Source organism: Dasypus novemcinctus, chromosome 8 (assembly GCF_030445035.2).
Source record: "Dasypus novemcinctus isolate mDasNov1 chromosome 8, mDasNov1.1.hap2, whole genome shotgun sequence".
In the NCBI taxonomy this organism is placed as follows: Eukaryota; Metazoa; Chordata; class Mammalia; order Cingulata; family Dasypodidae; genus Dasypus; species Dasypus novemcinctus.
This window is the reverse complement of record NC_080680.1, coordinates 41,934,801-41,955,808: the sequence shown is the minus strand read 5'-3', so window position 1 is coordinate 41,955,808 and position 21,008 is coordinate 41,934,801. Positions and strand designations below refer to the sequence as shown.

At 42.3% G+C, this 21,008-nt stretch overlaps 1 protein-coding gene across 3 annotated transcripts in view; it reads right to left on the bottom strand.

Annotated features, from left to right (window-relative positions):
* Positions 1 to 252: 252 nt before the first annotated feature.
* DOCK8 (dedicator of cytokinesis 8) overlaps positions 253 to 21,008 on the bottom strand; it is a 246,921-nt gene continuing 226,165 nt past the window's right edge. For all 3 annotated transcript variants that reach the window (XM_058301712.2, XM_058301715.2, XM_058301713.2), the window contains 9 exons: positions 20,254 to 20,397; positions 18,673 to 18,804; positions 18,066 to 18,200; positions 16,202 to 16,291; positions 13,350 to 13,586; positions 11,073 to 11,216; positions 9,691 to 9,797; positions 1,740 to 1,910; positions 253 to 1,291 (listed from right to left, as the gene is read on the bottom strand). In XM_058301712.2, the coding sequence (XP_058157695.1) occupies positions 1,231 to 1,291; positions 1,740 to 1,910; positions 9,691 to 9,797; positions 11,073 to 11,216; positions 13,350 to 13,586; positions 16,202 to 16,291; positions 18,066 to 18,200; positions 18,673 to 18,804; positions 20,254 to 20,397 (1,221 nt within the window). In that variant the 3' untranslated portion in view covers positions 253 to 1,230. The remainder of the gene's footprint in view (positions 1,292 to 1,739; positions 1,911 to 9,690; positions 9,798 to 11,072; positions 11,217 to 13,349; positions 13,587 to 16,201; positions 16,292 to 18,065; positions 18,201 to 18,672; positions 18,805 to 20,253; positions 20,398 to 21,008) is intronic.

Here is a 21,008-nt window from a genome sequence, read left to right as displayed (position 1 = left end):
ATGCACACCTGGTGGTTCCGGAACAAAATGTTCTGGACTAGCCAACCACATTTCTCTCATGATGGCTAAGATAAATATTGCATAAGACCCTGGAAAGGACTCTTTCAGCAAGGCCCCACTTAGGCATCTTTCTTCTTCTCTGAAGGGCTTTTAAAAATGTTCAGAGTTGTCAAAACAAGAAAACACAAGTTGCAAGGGGAAACATTGTGCTTGAATTCTTATTGCATTTATAGTATCAATGAAGATAATCAGTCATATTAAAAATATATAATTTAATTTTCAAGTAACTATGTCCATCTTTCCCCTAAAGTACATTGTCAAAATAATTCCGAGCTGAATATATTTTGTACATATGCTGACAGATAGCACGGTGTTCTGAAATGAAAGCAGAACTATTATCCTTTTATAAATTAAACTTGGTCCCAGAAAGGGAAAAAGAGGAAAGAGTGAGCTAGAGAGAGCATATTGAAAAAGAAAAATCACAAAGCATTGTCGGAGAATTGTTTCAGTTTAAGTGAATGCAATGTTCACTATTTTTGTCTGGCTGCTCAGAGTACCATGTATCTCCTAAATCAGTGCTTTTGTGTTCCTCTATATACACATGTTAATTTAACTTAACATAACTGTAACAATTAAGCAAAAATAATTATACAACAATTAGTCCACCATTGCCAAAAACATAACAAGTTCACAAATAATCTATCCCCAAACTTCTAAGCATCATGATTTTGAGATTTCTAGTGAGGCCTCTTCTCTCCACACAGATTTACTGTAAGTATTTCCCACTCCTGCACGCTCATCCTCCCTTCCCATAAAGAGGGGACGAGTGAAATCTACCTTGGATAGGTTGATGGACAACTGTTCCATTTTTTGTCAAGCAATCTAGCTTATCTTGTGAATCCAAATGTAAGCCAGAGGCAGTCATCCCTCCAAAGAGACAGTGACTGAGCACTGAGAAGCTGCTTAGGCCTTGTTTTGTACAACCTTGTGAAGAACATGCTTTAATAAATACACAGGCACCCCTCGTTAACCACCCTCCACCACCCCCATTCCCATGAGGGCCCAGATCTGGCCGGAGTTCATTTGAGTAATTCCCATGATCCTGCAGATCCAGAGCTTCCAGAGTGTTGGTGGTCTGTCCTGGGGGACAAATGTCCTGTTTTTTAAGTACCGGGCAGTCTTTCTCCGAGGTCACAGGGCCTCAGTCTCCGTGGGTGAAGACAGCTTTTCTTAGCTGCCCTGTGACAGTTGGGTTTCACATTTCCTGAAACTAGATCTGTGGAAAGAGTCCCTGAAATTAAGAATAGAAAGAAAGAGGGAGGGGGAGAGAGAGGAAGAAAATCAGAAGTAAGAGATGTCAATTAGCCCTTTCAAGAGCAGCAGAGGAGGAAAAACCACCCACCAGAAAAAGACATTCATCATGGAGAACTCGGGGAATATGTAAATCAGGGAAGGGGCTGAGATCCTTCACACTGTGCCAGAAAAAACACAGGTGGTAATTCTGCCCTGGGAAGACCACTGGCGGAAGGCCAACACAAGGGGCCCCAGAGAGGTTAAGGAGAAGGTACACGGGGGAGCAAAGCAGAAAGGATCATGCTGGACGGCTTCCTGACTCTAGGTGCCCGCTCCCATCATGGAAGGTTCTGCGGCTCAGAGGATGCAGCCACATGTGCCCTGATTTGCGGGCCCAAAGCTCTACCTTTCATTCCCCAGAAGAGCCTCCTCTGCCCTGTCTTTACCTCTTTTGACTCTCAACTCTGAATATTGGCTTGTAGAGTTCTGGAATTTTCCGCTCCATCATTGGCCTGAGGTTCTCTTTCAGCTTGTTGTAGTTCTTCTTGAGCTCCTGCTGATACTCTCTCTGGTCTGCTGTGATGAGATGCTTGTTTTTCTCTACAGCCTCACCGCATCTGAGTTGAAAAATAGCAGAGTGAGGGCAAAATGAGCTTCTATTTCATAAGTGAAGTGCTTAGAAATTTGGGGATATGTTACTCATGTTTTCCGAATACCTCTCCAAGTGTTTTAAACCTGGTGGCATATCTGGGTCACCTGTGGGACTTTTCAAACTACAGCCCTGTGGGCTCCACCCCAGTCTTAGGGGTAAGCACTCCAGAATCTCTATATTGAGAAGTCACTCGGGGGATATCGATGCCTACCTGCCCAGAATTAGAACCTCTGGTTTACTGTATGTCAGGCACTATGCAAAGAGCATGACCCATATTATCTGCTTAATCTTCATGACATCCTTGGAAAGACAAATACGTTAAGTTGCTTGCCTGAGATAATACTGTGAGGAAATGGAGGATTTAAAATTCAAATGCAGGTCACTGCAGAATGGACCTGTTAGGCTTACAAAAAACTCACTGTGATTTACAGCAGTGTGGCAGATGGAGCAGATGCCATTCAGTTTCTCCTGCTACATATACATGGAAGTGGTGGGAAAGCACAGCAAGAACTTGTTAAAAAAGAAAAGAAACCCCATGGTACCAGAAGGGGGTAGAAATCAAAGCAAAGTGATAGTAAAAGTTGGTGCCATGGCGGCAGCTGTCACCAGGGCTGCCCATTAGGATTTTAGGGTTGCATCTAGGTCCTAGGGGCTGGGTGAAAGGGGTTTTAACACCCACGTTGAATAAGTGATAGAGCTTTGGCTAACGCAAAGAGGCGTTTCTTGATTCCAGTCACTTGCATATAGTTCAGAGCCTTGAAAAGCTGTTCTATCTCTGAAAAGGAGTCTAGAATAATGCTGCACACTGTGCTTGCTGTCAGTTTAGGGCCATTAATGGAAAAGAAGTCACCTCAAGAAATTGAAATTCTAGGCATGCACCAGAGGTGGGTATGAGTTTCAGATTTTATATTCCTCTATTGTGGATATTCTAAGGTGAGAAATTAACTTGAAAGCAAGTCCAAGATTATTGAAATCCCTAGGATTCAGAGAGAAACAAATGTGAAGTTGCTTTGTAGGAACACCTCCTCAATTGGGGCATGTGACCTACCATAGAAAGAATGACTGAGCTCAGAATGAAAAATTAAAAATCATACAAGGAAAACAACCACAATGAGGGAGAGGCAACCAATGTAATATGTTGGAGAATTAGCCCAGTAAAAATTAGAGATAATAGAGCAATATAAAGAGAGCAAAATTAATATAAAGAGTTCAAGAAGATAAAATCCATGATTAAAAAAATATGAAAGAGACAAGAATTTGAAAACAAACCAAACAGAACATCTAGAAATAAAAAAATGTAGTCCCTAATATAAAGAGAAAATTTTTAGTGGACAGGTTAAACAATAGACTAGAGACAACTGGAGAACTAATAAACTAGAAGACAGATCTGAGCAAATCACCAAAGAGATAAAAATAATAAAAATGTAAAAAATTGTTTAAGAGGTTTGGAGATAACAATGAAGGTGCCCCACCCACATTTAACAGAATCTCCAAGGGAACAGAAAATAAGGGAGAGGAAATATTCAAAGAGATGGCTGATAATTTTCTAGGAGTTGTAAAGGGACATGAAGCCTTTCTTTGAAGGATCTACAAAAAGAGATTTCTACCTAGCCATGTCATGGCAAAACTGCAGACCACTCCAGAAAAAGAGAAAACCTTTAAAGCTCATTGTGGTTATCTGACTTGTAGGCTTAATGTTTTCATGGGTTCCCACATAGTAAGGTAAGTCTCAAAGAAGAAAATCATGTTATTTAAACATGACAGTTTCTTGTCTTTTTATTTTAAACTGTTCTACCCAAGGGAACTTACAAATCAACAAATTTAAAGAGATAACATAAAGGTTGAAACTTAGCTGACATGTAACAATTAGTAATAACTCTATTATCCTTCAGTTGAATAAGATTCTGGTAATCAATGTGGTCTAAACTGTTTCCCAAGCAGTGGTGCCAGATTTGGTTTAAGTTATGGAAATACCCAGACCTTGTTACCAAATCCTCCCAATTACCACTGAGCTTATTTTCAGGATGGCAGTCAAAGGGGAAGAGAGCAGCATGTGGCTGTGGGGCAGGAGAACGTTACCTGGCCTAGGCAAAATCAAACCTGTGACCTCAGGCTCATCATGGAATTATTATACAAGAAGGACTTCATTTAGTTCACCCAGAACTCACTTAACTAGATTCTCCCCTATCTTTTAAGGTTAACTGGAACAAATTGCTACCTGAAGGTTATTTATCAAATGTTTCAAAGAAGTTGGAAGGGGAGATATAGACTTTGAATACTGAGAAATGTGTATTGCCTCATTATTATTATTATTTTTAAAGATTTATTTTTTATTTCTCTCCTTCCCTTCCTCCTCCCCGCCCCCCACCCAGTTGTCTGCTCTCTGTGTCCATTCACTGTGTGTTTCATTATTTTTTATTGCTCCTAAACTAACAGTTACGAACTACAGCCATGTCTAAAATAAAATCAGTTTAGGGTAACTTCAAGGCCTGAATTTCTAACACTGGCAAACTACACATGGTGGCATGAGGCCTACAGAAGAAGCTACCTGCTAACTTGGGGGCTGTCTCCTATGAAAACTTTGGCAGAATCAACTAATTAACTCTTGGGAGTCTTTATTTGCAGAAATGTTAATAGCTAGTAACACATAGTGATTGCTTACTATGGAGTGTATACTGGGTTAATGCTTTACATGCAGACAGAGCTGGGCTTGAAACTTAGCTGTTACTCATTAACACAATAATTTTCCTGTTAAAACCCTCAGTCTTCTCATCTGTCAAATGAGGATAATAATATCATATAATCTCATAGGATTGTTGGGAGAATTATTTGAAAAGCTGTGACAATAAAGCAGATCCATGTTTCTTGAGTGTGGTCATGCCAGTGTCATTCTCCCAGAACCTTGTCACTCCTTGTCCCTCTAAGAGGTGGGCAGTCATTTGTGATTTCCTCAATGAACACAGTGTTTCAGAAGTGATGCAGTGTGACTGGGTAATGAAAGGCACTGTGACTTTTGCCTGGCTCTTCCTCTTGGGAACACAGCTTTGGAACCCTGAGCTGTAAGAAGTCTAGCTGAAGCCACTATGCTGGAGCGACCATGTGGAGAGACCATGAGAGAGCATTGCCTGAAGGGCCGCAGCTGTTTGTGTATTCTTAGCCCAGACACCAGGCATCTGAGTGAGGGAGCCTTCAGGTGATTCAAGCCCCAGCCAGTACCTGCAACTGTGTGTACAAGTGTGCACGTGTATGTGCATGCATGTGTGTGCATGTGTGTCTATGGTGCACAGGCATGCATGTGTGTCTATATGTGTGTACGTGGGTGTGTATGCTACTCTACTTGGCTTGCAGTTTTCTGTCTAGCATCCCTGGCCCACTAATACAGGTCTCAGTGACTGGCAATCTGACAAAAGTCCTATGTCCCCACTGACCTGCTTCTGAGCACCTCTTTATGATATTTAAGGCCTAAGTAAACTTGGGTTTTTCACCAAATATTTGGATCTCTTTCTGCCTACTGTTTCTCTTATACTGTATACACTTGTTTCAGCTTTGGCCACTTGGGCATATTCCCTCTCCTTCCTTTCCACAGATGCTAACTCTAGTTTAAAAACACCACCACACCACATACTGTTTTCTGACTCTGACCATATCTGCAGCAGAACCTTATCTGGTGTGTATCTGGAACAACTGCTCTGAGAGGTAACCTGCAACTGGTGACATTGAGTACTCTTACTCTTTTTAATATATTCATTTAAAAATCGCATATTCTTTCTAGAAAAGAGAAAGTTCCAATAAGAAGTAGAAAATTAAAAAATGGATCATGGTGCCTGACAAGGTCTGGGTGTCTTGGGGATCAGAGAAGGGAAACAGAATGCTGTATCTCTCCATCTCGGCTTTGAAACCCTAAGGTGTTTTTTTCTTATCGCAGGAAAACGCAGGAGGGGATCAAGGTCCCAACTTGGCAGTCATCTAAAAAGTTGCAGGACTGGCTATATGAGCATGAGCCGGCTGGGGCAGGTCAGACTGCCGGGTTGTTTTTTTTTCTTTCTTTTAAATAACTGTATCTGGTTCCACTACAGCTGAGTCGGAAGAACCACTGTCCAGTGGCGGAACGCTGACCCAGGTGTACCTGGCAAGCATCTATTTCCGCTATTAGCGATCACCATCAGAAGGCTCACTCATGCTGACCTTGGAAATCTGGGCTTATCGACCTGCAACCCAAGGCTGCCGAGAAGCCAGAGCTCACTAAAGGGAAAACCTGAGAGCCGTTCCATCCCAAACATTTTCCACTCCTGAGTCTGCTCTGCTATCTGAAAGCAGCATGGGCAAAGAGCTCAACAAAATAGTTGCTCTATTCATTAAAAAGTTGTAACTTGCTGATTGGATTTGAGAAGCAATTAAGCAACAGGAGAAGGCAACTTTCTCAACTATCGCTTGTACAGAAGTATAGTTTACATACCATAAAACTCATACCATGAGTTTCAGTACATTCATGCAGTTGTACAACCATTGCTACAACCTGCCTACTACTTTTGATTTATATGAAATAAAATGGAAGGAAAGTCAACTGTTGTTTGTATATAGAATGAAATAGTGAACAGCAGTATTATTTTGCCTGTAGTCTTGTCCCACATGTTACCCTGGCCCAAAATAAGGACTCAATATGTGTTTGCTGAAGTAATATATGAACTAACATCTATGACTGATTCAAAAGTGAAATAGTTTGCTTTTTTTAAAAAAAACATATGCTTTTTGTTTTGTTTTGAAGAAACAGGAATGACCTGAGAGAGTAAGCCACTGGGGGAAGAAAATGTGAAAAGGAGGCAATCAAGCAACCTCTACTGGCTTCTCAAACTGTCCAGAAGCATCAGCATCACCTGGGAGCTTGTTAAAAATGCAGAGTGTCAGGCCCCACCCAGCCTGCTGAACCAGAATTTGCATTTTGACAAGATCCACAGGGGACTTGCATGCACACTGAAGTTTGTGCAGTTCCGACGAATATCCTTGTGGCACTTCTAAAATAATACAGCAGCCCACCTAGCACTGGAGAATGTGGGACGATAGTTTGGCTTCTCATGTGAATTGCCATTAGGAGGGTTGGAAAATATTCAAAATGGCGAATTTGATTTTGAAAACCCAGCATTTTTATGGGTCATCTGGGGAGAAAGATACTCTCTTCATCAAAAGCCTAATGGGGGAAGTGGACTTGGCCCAGTGGTTAGGGCGTCCGTCTACGACATGGGAGGTCCGCGATTCAAACCCCGGGCCTCCTTGACCCATGTGCAGCTGGCCCATGCATAGTGCTGATGCTTGCAAGGAGTGCCCTGCCACGCAGGGGTGTCCCCCGCGTAGGGGAGCCCCACGCGCAAGGAGTGCGCCCCATAAGGAGAGCCGCCCAGCGCTAAAGAAAGTGCAGCCTGCCCAGGAATGGCTCCGCACACATGGAGAGCTGACACAGCAAGATGACACAACAAAAAGAAACACAGATTCCCATGCCGCTGACAACAACAGAAGCGGACAAAAGAACATGCAGCAAATAGACACAAAGAACAAGCAACTGGGGCGGGGGGAGGGGAGAGAAATAAATAAATAAATCTTAAAAAAACAAACAAACACAAAAGCCTAATGGATGGCTTTGATAAAGGGTCATCCCTGGGTCAATTAATTTCCTTTTGCGTATTTTACTAGGGACTAGTTTTACTCAGCCCTGGTTCTCCCTGAAGTTCCCTGAAGTACTTGGAAGCTGGGAAGTTATTAGAAATGCATGTCCAGTAGGGATTTTATAAGTACATTTTAACTAGGTGGAGTCATGGATAGGCTCACACACCCGTGAAAAACTGGATTTTTGAATTTATAACTAGTAGAGGTAACTGATATGGACTCTAAATGAAACAAAAATCACTTCTTCTCCTAACAAGCTTCCATTAAAAAAAATGCTACTCTGAACTCTTATGCACCAATGCTACTCTCTCTCTGATCTTTCCTTCTTGACCTGGTCTTCTCCCGAGAATGCCCTGCACCAGATGGAGATATAGGGGCCCAGATCCTTCATGGGCTTTCCTGCCTTTGAGTCCTGGGGTCACGCTGGTCCCCTTGCCCGCAATGGCTCCCTTCTCCCACTACCTCCTTTCTTCCACACAGACATTCAAGACAAGGGTTGAGTGGTGTTTTCCCACAAAGCCTTCCCCAGCCACCCTAGCCTATCATGGATTGCTCACTTCTGATCTCTGTAGCCTGATATTTAGTGCACTCTTAGAGTTCTTAGTACATGCTGCGTTGCATTATTATTTAGCCATGTGCATTTATGTCTTGTCCTCGAGAGAGAAGTACCCGGCTCTCTGTATTCCCATAACTAATCTCATACCTAGGTCATAATGAATGCTCATCAAACATGTCACAAGTCCTTTCAGAGGTCCAGAGAGGCCCAGGCCACTGCCAACTTTGGAGGCCTTCAGCCATAATTAATTTTAAAGAAGATATGTGAAAAGTAAATAATCTAAAAACAAAAAAGAATCCCTGAAATGTCTTCTAGCCTTTGGTCCTGTATAAACATTCTATTTATTGAAGAAAATCTAGCTTATAGTAATGTCAGATTGCTAGCAAACACAAGAAACTATTCTAATACCAACACATTAATAAACATATTTATATGAATGGGTGTATATAAACACACAGAGACACACATGCACATTACCAAGCAGTTGTGATTCACTGTTATATCTAGCAAAGTATGTATATCCATAGCAAAGTTGGATACCTTTCACCAAGGCCTGTAAAGAGGAGCTATCTCTAAACTCATCCCAGACCAGAATTCTGATGAGTTTTCAGAGTTTAACAAACTTTAACAAGCTCTTTTAGCTTCTTTTATCTCCACCTGATAAGTGAGGATATTACTATTCTTTATATGATTTGCTAAGTTTATGGATGAAAAATAACATTAGAACTCATTTTTCTGATGTCCTTCTCTTGTATAGGTGAAATGCCATCATGGTCTTCATAATCATTCATTTTATGCCACAGGAGTCCCAGTATAGCCATTTGTATTCCAACAGATTGGAAGACCATGCTCAAGACCCAGTATTTGTCTAGACCTGAAGCCAGCTCCACTGAAAATCAAAAGAACAGATGAGGCCTGTATGACACTGGGAGCCTTCTGAAGGGATGATACCTTTGAAAAACTCAAGTTTTAGAATCTTGCTTTATCTTTCAATTTGAAGTAGTGTCTATATTTAAATTTCTAAAATTAAATTATTGTATGATATGGGAAAGACATCAATGCCAAGACTTCCAGGAGTCGAATGCGTCAGTGGATCTCAGCTCTTTGGATCCAGAAGACCTGGATTTGATCTCAGCTCTGCTACTGGGTGGCCTGTAAGTAAAATCATCTCCCTTCTCTGCACCTTCATTTCCTCTTTGTAGAATGAGGATGAGGCTAACACCTGCCTTACAATGTGGCTGCAATGCGCAAGTGAGGTGATAAACATGAAAGCACTCTGCAGTTGAAGTATTAGGTACTTAAGAGCAGTGCAGGTGGTCTCAAACTTTAGCCTGCTCCAGAATCACTTGGAGGGCTTGTAGAAAGCACAGGTTGCTGGGCCTCACCTCCAGAAGTTCTGATTCAGTAGATCTGGGTGGCACCTATGAATGTGCCTTACTAACAAGTTTTCAGGTGATGCTGAAGTTTCAGGTCTGGGGCCACACTTTGAAACTCACTCTTCTATTGAATTCTCAATCATTTTTCTCCTTACCGCATTATGAATTCCTTAAAGCATAATCTCAACTTGTTGTGATGTCGATAGAGTTTTGGGTCAGCAGGAATTTCGGCCAAGAATACTTGGGCTACTTCCAGTGGTCCCTGATGGAAAAAGTGAAACAAACAAACAAACAAAAGCAAAAAATAAACAACAACAGTGATATTGGAAAGAAAATTACACTTCTTGGGAGAAAAGGCATTTGAACATTTAATTTTGTAGTTGATTTGATGAAAACAAAAAAATCAAGGAAAGTCTCGAACTTCTTGGGAAACTTAGAGCCCTTAGGAGGAGTTTGGGTTTTAGGATATTACTCAGAAGTATAAATGTATTTTCTCAATCAAGTACCATTAATACTAGGTTTCCCTTCATATATAAAGGTAACATAACTGCATCAAAAGGTATGTGTTTTGAGATGCTTTTCTAAAAATGGGGATTTCCTTGATCTCTCCACTCATATTTACTTGTCCATTTGCCTTAGTGATCAGTTCTAGATTATCTGTATAATTTCTGATTTGAGCCAGAGATATAGAGTATATATGCATAAAGTCTTCCATTTTCATCAAAGGATTGGGGTTTACGAAGGCAAATTTCCTAATTTTTTCTGATCTTGGGAATATAAAATAATTTCTTCCTCTCTGCTATTTATGCTATTTCTGTTCTGTGAACTCAGCATTTCTGTAGGGGAATTTGGTTGTTCTAAGTGAGGAAAGAGTCATAATGCCCATTTAGTTTTTAGTGTGGAGGTGTGGCCAAGAGCAGACTGGAATTAAAATCAAGGAAGCCCATTGGGCAGGAAATACTAACCTACTACCTTTCTCTACTGAGGACTGGGTTGGTTACATGCTGACCTTGGGAGTTAGGATTTTAATGGGTCTGAGTAGATCCTGTCTGGTATAAAGAGCCCATGTAGCTTGTTCCCAGGTTACTCCGAGTTAGCATGCTGGGTTCATCTGGTGACTGACCTAGGGGTTGGCTCTTCCAGAAAGTTCCTGTAGGTTTTCTTAGATGAGCCTCAAGCCCTGCAACAACTTTGCCTCCAGTAAACTTCTAAATTGGGCATTGTGAACCACTCCTCAAGAGGCCCCCAGGTCTGGATCAGATCACTAAGTCTGCCCCAAAGTGGAGACTCCTCTGAAGAGACGGTGCTCTAAGACCTGATCCACTCATCTCTAGCATTTCTTTTCACCATGGGTTGCTACATGAAGAAGAGGCCTCCTAAAAGTTTTCAGAACTTCACAAATATTCAGTCTGAGTTTAGGAGCATCATCTGTTTGAGGATCATATTCCTCATCAAGCCTGAGGAAGGAGGTATAGACATATAAAGATAACCAAAACAATGCAAAGCAGAGAAGCTGACACCAGCTGGTTTTCCTTACCTGATTTACAGTAGCTCCTACAGAGCCTTGAAGTACCATCTGCAGCATCTTTGCATCGGGGGGCTCCTGGTTAATGGCAACTGCTAACTGCAGAGTCTTCTTCTTCATATCTTCAATGGCAACTTCAATTGGTGTCAAAACAAACTGGACACAAAACATAAAACGTAGGGAGGTTACTGTCTGATCTCATAAATTATGAACAAACCTGGAGCTTTGACAGAGATGGATTTGAAGCAGCAGCTAAGGAAAGAGTTCAGCTAAGGAAAGACTTTTGGAGTAATTTAAAATAACCTGAAGAGGTTAAGAGGAAGGAAGGGCCTAACTTTTCTCAAGGACTTATTATGTCCCTGTACATAAATTTAATATTTATTCCATTAAACGACCTCATTATTCTCTCCATTTTCACCATGAAAGGGGAATTTGTAAGGTTAAGTTCCACAAAATGACTTGGATACTGAGTGGGGAGGCCAGAATTTTATCACAATGATGTCTAAATTAAAAGTTCATACTCTTTCTACACTGTCAGGTTTCCTTTGCAATTATTGAACAAGTCATTTGACTTATAATTGGGGGAGCTATTAGAAATACACACTCAAGATTTTCTTCCCCACAGTAACACATCAAGATTTTAGCATTACTTGTCCTTCCCCAACTCAAGCTGAAGGTGAATTTCTAGTGAATAGAGTTCTCTTAAGGATCAACTCCCAGTTGTGCAATTCTGTGGGTTTTGGGTTGGGTCCTTGCTGATGTCCTGGGGGTACCACAGATGGCCAAGGAAAGTTGTGAGAAGGACTGTTGGACCACAAGTTTATTTCTGGGATACGCCCAGAATGTCCAGTGTTAAAATGTCCAAAACAATAGTAAATATGGAGGATGCCTTCTTAACCAACCTCCTAACTGACTCAGCAGCTCAAGAGTTCTTTCCCCTGTGGGAGACCCACTCTGCAATGCTGATGACTGGCAGACCATTGTGGGTGGGCTATTTCCCAGGAAGTTCATGCACTTCTGCTCCTAACCAAGGAAGTAAATATTCACCAAAATCACCTGCATTTGAGTGCCTACCAGATTATGCTTATTATGTTTATTATTTTAATTACCTAGTCTAATTAAATAATGTGCAAACTGATGAACTATGGGTGTGGAAAGAAAATGAGTTGTTCCTAGAAAAACCAAGCTGAATGTCTGGGGAAGATGTAATGAAAGTGAATCACTATGAAGATTCCCATCACGTTAGGTGTGGACAAGACAATTGTAAAAGGTCAGGGGAAAACTTATAAAAATCTAGGATTCTGATGTCATATTTTTCCAGCAGGTATCTTTAAGTTCTCACTCTGCTTTACAGAAACCAAAACTGAAAATCATGGACAAGACATTATGGGTGTGGTTTATACAAGAAAGACAATGCTCAATTGTGATCTGTGGACCCATAATCACAGAAAGGGCTGTGGCCCTCTATAAAAAGAGTTACAGGTGTGCGTGTACATGTTTCAAAGTAAAATAAAATGTCTATTGTATGTGTAATATTTTTTAGGCAAGGGAGTAAAGAAGTTATTAGGAAACAAGAAAAGACTACACAGTCCTAGACATGGACTGAGGGCGTGCTACAGGATGAGTGGCGCCATATGTATAATTTTGAGTAATTCTGTGTTTGAGACTTTCTTGATCAGCCATATTCCACTGGCTTAGAAGTCTTTTACTGTACATGGAATCAGAGAAGCAAAGGGACCTTTCCTGAAAATACAGAGATGAAAAAACTAAAGAGAAGTGGCCTGTGCCAAGTCACGTGATGAAGCTGGGATTAGAAGGCAGGCAGTCTGGGGGTCTAGCTGGTACCCTGCCCTCCCTACTGCACACAGGCTTCCACTGGTGCTGCTCCCTTCCTGCTAATAATCCGTAACCCAGTAATGCCCGGACCACCTGTAAGCTCTAAAATATATAAAACATTCATAGAAAAATTTAAATTGAAGTATATACACTTATAATTAAGCCTATTATATAATTCAACGTATTTATATTAAAGATATACCTCTTAAATATTAACTATTTGAAGAAACAACAGTGTTACAGAATGTTAGCTGCCTAAATGGGATTCCCTGGCACCACGAGAGAGCCAGGCTAACCACCACAATCATATTTCAAGGGTGTCCTTCTTTCTTCGCTCGGACCTGCCCTGAAGGAGCGCTCAGGCTGGCGCGTCGTCCTGCAGCAGCCCCAGTGTGGAAGCCACCCGGCAGCCGGCCGCGGGTTCAGCCCGTTCCTGCCCGGAGGCGCCGTTACCTCCTCCTTCTGGACGACGCTGATGCGCGTCTTGATGTAGGGGAAGGCGTGCATGGTGGTCAGCACCGTGTTCCGCCGGTACTGCTCCTGCAGCTCCCCGCGCGGCCGCCCCTCCAGGGTGAACGGCGTGGTGTACATGAACCTGCGCAGGTTGAAATTCTTCTCGAAGTAGGTTACCCTGTCTTTCATCTCATACTCATCAAAGTAGGGCTCCACAAAAGTGATCTGTATGTAGGCCTGAGGGAAAAAGCGAGGGGAGGGAGACGATGAGTTATTCCCGCAACAGCAGCCCAGGGCCCTAGGCAGGGGCACGACGGAGCAGGGAGCAGCCCCGCCCCTCTGACTTCAGGAAAGCTTCAGACGTGAGCACCGTGCGAGAATTCAGCCCATCACAGCTCTGCCTCTCCACCCACAGGCAGAGAGGAGGCTGTGAAGAAAGAAGACAGAAATGTGCACACCCCAGGGGGTCCACAGGCTGCTCCCTCCCAGCAGAGCTAAGGGATTCAACTGAACATTTAGTATGAGACTAGTATGCAGCTATTGCAAAGGAGATAAACTATTATTCAGCCTTAGAAAGGAACGATTTCTGATACATGCGACAACACGGATGAACCTTGTAAACGTTATGCTGAGTGGAGGAAGCCAGCTACAAAGGACCACATACTGTATGAGTCCTTCTAGCTGAAGCATCTAGAACAGGCAGATCCACAAGAGACAAAAAGTAGATTAGAGGTTATCAGGGACCAGGGAGGACCGGGGAATGGGCGGCTGTTGCTTAAATGGGAACAGAGTTTCTGTTTGAGATGATAAAGTTTTGGAAATGAAAAGTGGTGATGGTTGTATAACACACTGAATGTAATTAATGCCATTGAATTATACACTTAAAAATGGAAAAAATGGCAAGTTTTCTGTTATACATACACACCATATATAACCACAGATTTTTTTAAACCTAAAAAAAGACAAACTTTCTTTTTCAGAATGATCATGACCACTGCACATTTATTAGAGCGGCTAAACTAAAGAAAACAGACAATACCAAGTACTAGCGAGGATGAAGACCATCTGGTGGGAATGTACAATGGTATAGTCAGTTTAAAAAAAAGTTGGCAATTTCTTACATAGTTAAATATATACTAACCATATGACCCAGCAATCCCAATCTTACATGTTTACCCAAGAGAAATGAAAACATATGTTCTCACAAAAATCTGGACACAAATGTTCATAGCAGCATTATTCAGAATAGGCAAAAACGAGAAACAACCTAAATGTTCCTCAAATTAGGAAATGGATAAACAAATGGTAGTATGTCCATAAAATGGAATACCTCTGAGCAATAAAAAAGAGTGAACTACTGTAACATGGATTAATATCAGATGGATTACGCTAAGTGAAAGAAACCAGACTCAAAAGGCTACAAATTGTATGATTCCATTTATATGACATTCTGGAAAAGGGAAATCTACAGAGGCAGAGTACAGATCAGGGCCTGAGGGCAGTGGGAGGGAATGGCAACAAAGGGTTATGGGGAGATCTTTTGGGGTGATGGAACTGTTCTTTATCTTGATTGTGCTTGTGTTTATTAAAATTCATAGGACTAAACCAAAGGAGTGAATTTTACTATCTCATTTTTTAGAAAGTGTACATACATACACTAAGAAGACAGGCACTTAATAAGTATAAGGAAAAAGACCTCTTAAAAAAAAAAGTGACCATGACATGATTTTGGGCTCTATGACACCCACTCACTGGGTGGGGTCACTGACTTCAGACTATAAATTACGTTTAGTGTAATGAAATCTGGTTCTAATTCTTGGTTCTCACAACCTATCTTGGACGTTTTAAAAGTGTGAAAAAGGCCACTATGGCAGTGTGGTATCACAAATGAGTCTCTATAGCATATGCTATGCACAGACCTTAGCTAACCTATCTTCCAAGGACCCCAAATATTTCTCTGAAGCTTAGTTCAATTCTTACAGTTATTGCTTTCAAACCTAGACTAGGAAATGTGTCTAAAGTGAGAAAGTATTCTGAAATATGTAGAAAAGCAAACCCTTAAATCTGGCCAATTCCTCCCTACTTGCATCATCTTCAAAATATCCTGGAAGATAGGACTGGGGAAAGCATTTGAACCCTGCATTTCACAGGCTGCCAGATGATAAATGGTCCTTAACAATACCTCGCACATACATTCTTTCCAGCAGCTGAGAAAGCTCTTTCATGAACATATTTGTCTAGGCAGGCAGGTATCATCCTTATGTGAAAAGCAAGGAAACTGAGGCCCAAGCCCTTTTCTTAATACCCCCACAGCACAGCCATCCTGCACTTGGCTGGAAAAAATACCTACGGCCTAAAGAAGGGAACCACTAAATGCTGTCAGGGAAGAGTTTGCATATTTTCAGCATGCCTTCAGTTGAGAGATTAGAAGTTTTATAGAAAGGCAGTGAAGAGTAGTGACTAAAAGCATGGGTTTGGGGACAGATCCCAAACACTGGCTTTGTCACCTGCATGACCTTGGAAGTTGCTTAAACTTTCTACACCTCAGTTTTCTCATCTGTAAAGTAGGAATGACAAAACCTAAATTCAAAAGGCTGTTGGAGGGTGAAATGGGCCTAATGGAGGGTCAGGCATAAGTTGGTGCATAATAAATGGTGCTACTATTATAATTTCTGCCTTTGAGTATGTTTTTAAAAAATATCTAACCAAATAGTAATTGAACCCTAGACAAAGTATCTGGTTGCATTTAAAATGACTTGAAGAGTCCAGAGAAAGGAAGTCATTTTTTGTTCTAGGGGTAGAATAAGGGGACTCAGAGCTTGGCAGTTATTTTGTGCAAACTTCCCTTATACCTTGTTAGGGTCCAACTTGGTTTTGTCCACAGGAGCAGAGTCTTTTATCACTTCCACAAATTCTGCACCAAAACATTGACCATAAAATCCCTATATAAGAGAAACCAACAGTTTATAAAGATTATTTTCAGATAATGTAGCTCTTTGTAGTCTCAGAAGTGTAATAATTTAAAAATGAGTATAATGTAGAATTTGCTCGTTGATTATTGAAATGAACAAAGATCAGCTTTTCCTGTTACAAAAATAAATATAAGGAGTTTAGCAGAGCCGATTGATGCATGTTTCCCAACAATATGTATGCTTGGCCCCTATTTCACCCAACATCATTGTATTTTCTGAGGCATCTCCATGGAGTATAGCACTGTTGACTTCTTACCATTTGTACCTTGGGAACTTGGACAGCACCAGGCTTCTCATAATGTGGCAAACCACAGTACCCAAGAAGACAAAATATATACCACTAGTCCTGAATAGGGAAAACATGATTAGACAGGCAACTAAGTGGCCTGAGGTCTATTTGAGTTCTCCTATTCATAAGAAGAACAACTTTGGGCAAGACATTTAACCATTCTTGGCAGTGGCTACTTTGAGTCAAGTTAGGATAAAAGTCTATTGTCTTATTTGGCATGGGTGAATAGTGTAACAGCAATTAGGCAACAAAAGTGTTGTTACAGTCATGAAAAGGCATATATACAAAGCAATGGCAAAAGAACTTAGGGTATGAATCTTCGGTTAATTGTTGTCAGTAGTTCAGGAAACCCCAGTCATGCAGCCTGAGTGGGTTTTGTTTCGGGGGTTCCCCTTGACTTCGTTCCTGAGTGTTTTAGTGCTTGACCCTTTCACCTTCACCTTCATTTTTCTCTATGCCATTTCCCCTTTTCCCACTCTCTCCAGTCTTTCCTCCAAGAAAATGCTGCTCTCTTCTGGTCCATTATGGATCAAATGCAAATGGGATGCTGATGCTAGCTATCCAAACAGGGAACTACTTGGATCAGCAAGAAGAGCTCACTGGGTTCAGCCCCACAGAGTGGTTCTTGTCAAGTATCTCTGTGTCAGAAGTGGGATGTGCTGTCCAGGGTCACCAAATAAATGGTGAACACATTTTCTAAGGTCAATTCAGTAATTTAACCAGATTACTTCAAAATCACGATGATAGTCTTACTAAAATTTGGAAGGAGTTATTAGAAAGCACAAGACATGCGAAACAGCTGTGGCTCAATCAGCTGGGCTCCCATCTACCCTATGGGAGGCCCTGGGTTTGCCTCCTGGGGCCTCCTTGTAAAGGTAGTCTCCCTCACACACTGAGGAGCACTGCCTGGCCCTCAAGTGCCATGGAGTGCCACCCAGCCCACAGATGCTGCAGAGCCAGTTCAGCAAGGTGACACAACAAAGAAAAAAAGGGAAACAAACAAAAAAAACACATAAGAGCGTGCAGTGAATGGACACAGAGAGCAGACAGCAAGCAAGCTGCAAGGGGGGAGGGGAAATAAACAATAATTACAGACACAGAAGAACGCACAATGAATGGACACAGAGCAGACAGCACGCAAGAGCCACAAGGGGGGTGGGATTAAAAAAAAGCATAAGACATTGATGGAATTTTGGACAATCTTGAAAGTAAATACTCACCAAATTTACAAATTTCAAAAAGCTCAGGATCTTAGGGGAAAGCTATCCAAATATTGCTTTATCTTAAGATCTCACATAATACCTTCATATTATTAATGCAATGTGGAAAAATTTATATCATACATTAATGATGAATCCATGATTCTTTTTTTTGGTAACATGGTCTCTAATGACCCACTCTCACTTGTTTCTGTAAAGTATAACAATGTTAAGCACATAAAATCACTTTTCTTACCTCTAGTCTATGAGAGATCTCAGGAAGCTTGGTAATAGCAGGCTCTTTGTAAACAAATTCCTGCTCATCCAAATCCCCAAATTTGGATCCATAGAAACCAACTCGGAAGTAGGTTCCAAACATTCTCTTATGACCCTGATGAACAAAATAAGAAAGCCTTTCCTTAGCTACTATGTAATTCGAGAGGGTCTACTGGGTTGGAAAGTTCAGGAGTCTTTAACCGTGCTACAAAGCATTTCAATCCTATGGTTAATATAAACAGAAATCACTCCTTTAAAAAAAGTTTAATGTTTATGGAATAAACTTTTAGAAATAATAACAAAAAAAGTCCTATGAAAGAGTTCTAGGTATTCTAGGACTTCTTTTAAGTGAATTTAAAGTGATTCTCATACTTCCTGGTTATAAAGTGATCCAAGCTGCCTTCTTTCACACACTGAATTCTGGTCCCTTGTCTATTCCCAGCCCTTCTCTGTTTAGTAGGTGAGAGGCACCGTAATGAAGTTCTGAAGGTAAATCACTCCCTAAGGAGAAAGCAGAGCTAAGCCCCTTTGGGTCAGGGTCACCTGTGGCCGGGGCCTGCGAAGTAGGGACTAGGATCTCCAGCTACCTTGTTTATGATGCTGTCGAAGGCCTTCTGTAACTTGCTGTGAGTGGAGGTCAGCTTCCGGAAGTCTCGATGCGCTTCCAGGATGGGGGTGACCAGCTTGTAGACCTCGTTAACTGTCTCGTACAAGCCTCCCTTGGAAAAGGGAAGAAGGTTAAATGAAGTTTAATCCATTGGAAACTTCAGAAGAGCAATGGAAACTTCAGAAGTTCATTATCAAAATGAGGCACCACAGCACTTTACAGGGCAGGAGTGAAGCCTGAAACCGCCCTTGTCTTTGGGATGTCTTTAGCACTCAGACTGAAGCAGACACAAGCTACATGGTCCTGTAAAATGATATTAGGTAGGGCCAAGGGCTTTCATAGAGAAACAAACAAACAGGAGAACAGACAAGCAGCCCTAATAAAGAACAATTCAGGAAGGCCGCTTTAGCTTATTTAGTTTCATAAGGAATCTTCCTGTAACAAGATGCTTAGTGTATACCTGGAAGGAGTTAGAAGAATTTTAACCAGTTTATTTTCTTCAGTTTCAGGGGAAAAAAAGAGTATATTGGATTTTCTCTGAGATTCTGATAGGGAAAGTTAAAAAAAAAAAAAAGGATAGTTAAAATAATAAATAGACAATAAAAGGTGTGGTAAGGAAACAGAACTGAAAAGAGAAAAGAAAGACTAATACAAGAATGCAAACAAAAAATGGATCAGATAAATGTAGTGAAGTATTAAATATCTACTTGGTATAAAATTTTGGGAAGGGGAGATAGTATTAAAAATGAAAATGGGCTAGAGAATACACCCCACCCCTCAGCCTGGAATCTCAATGACTTAAGCTATGCGTGTTTTTCTCTTATTAGTGTTTAGTCCCTGAATTAGGAGTTGCAGGGCTTTTTGTTCGACATCTCCGTGAGCTGGTCCTGGTCTGTGATAATCCTGAGGTATGGGTAGTTAAGAGAGAAGACACTATTTATTCCTTCCCTCGGGTCCCAGTGGTTCTTCCTTCATTTTTTTCTCCCTGTGGGAAGATTAATGAGTGAGAGCAGGCCTCCTCACTCATTGTGTAACCCTGGGCAAGTCACTGCGCCTTTCTTTTTTTTTTTTTTTTTTTTTAAAGATTTATTTATTTATTTAATTTCCCCCCCTCCCCTGGTTGTCTGTTCTTGGTGTCTATTTGCTGCGTCTTGTTTCTTTGTCTGCTTCTGTTGTCGTCAGCGGCACGGGAAGTGTGAGCGGCGCCATTCCTGGGCAGGCTGCACTTTCTTTTCACGCTGGGCGGCTTTCCTCACGGGCGCACTCCCTGCGCGTGGGGCTCCCCCACGCGGGGGACACCCCTGTGCGGCGCGGCACCCCTTGCGCGCATCAGCACTGACTGCGCCTTTCTTTAGCTTAGTTTCCACCCCTTGGTGAGCAGTGAGCGGTGAAAACCAGACTATGACAGTGAGGAAAGGCTTTCCAGTCTCCCTCGGACAGTGATGCAATCTGCATACATCAAAGCCCCCGGAGGCCCACCGGTTCCGCCCTGCGCGCCCAGCCTCGGGGGCTGTGGTCACGCGCGCCCCCCACCGCAGGCCCGGCCAGGCCCGGCGCTGACCGTGCTGAAGAGCTCCGCCGCCTGCTCCAGGAGCCCCACCAGGCCGCTCTCCGTGAAGTACCGGCCCGAGCACACCCCGTCCTCGTCGGGCGACACGATGTCATCCGAGACAGCAGACTCCTCCAGTACGTTGGAAGAGATGTTCTGAAAGAGATCACAGGATAAGTGCGGATAACAGGGGAACCAGACTTATAAGAGGCACGGGCAGGAACCCAACATGAGGGCAGGAGGAAGCCTCCTTCAAGGAGCCTTACCCGCAAGCTGGATTACCCGAGCTCTTATAATTCTACCCAGAAGAGTGCAAAAGGACACACTGAGAAACAGGTCTTCAAAACTCACAGCTTTCTTTACTTTATAACCATTTGGAGGGAAGTGGACTTGGCCCAATGGATAGAGTGGCTGCCTACCACATGGGAGGTCCTGGTTCAAACCCCGGGCCTCCTTGACCCGTGTGGAGCTGGCCCATGCACAGTGCTGATGCGCACAAGGAGTGCCCTGCCATGCAGGGGTGTCCCCCACATAGGGGAGCCCCACATGCAAGGAGTGCACCCCGTAAGGAGAGCCGCTCAGCGCGAAAGAAAGTTCAGCCTGCCCAGGAATGTCACCGCACACACGGAGAGCTGACACAACAAGATGAAGCAGCACAAAGAAACACAGATTCCCTCCCAGTGCAGCTGATAAGGATAGGAGCGGTCACAGAAGAACACACAGCGAATGGACACAGAGAGCAGACCACCCAGGGGGAGGGAGACGGG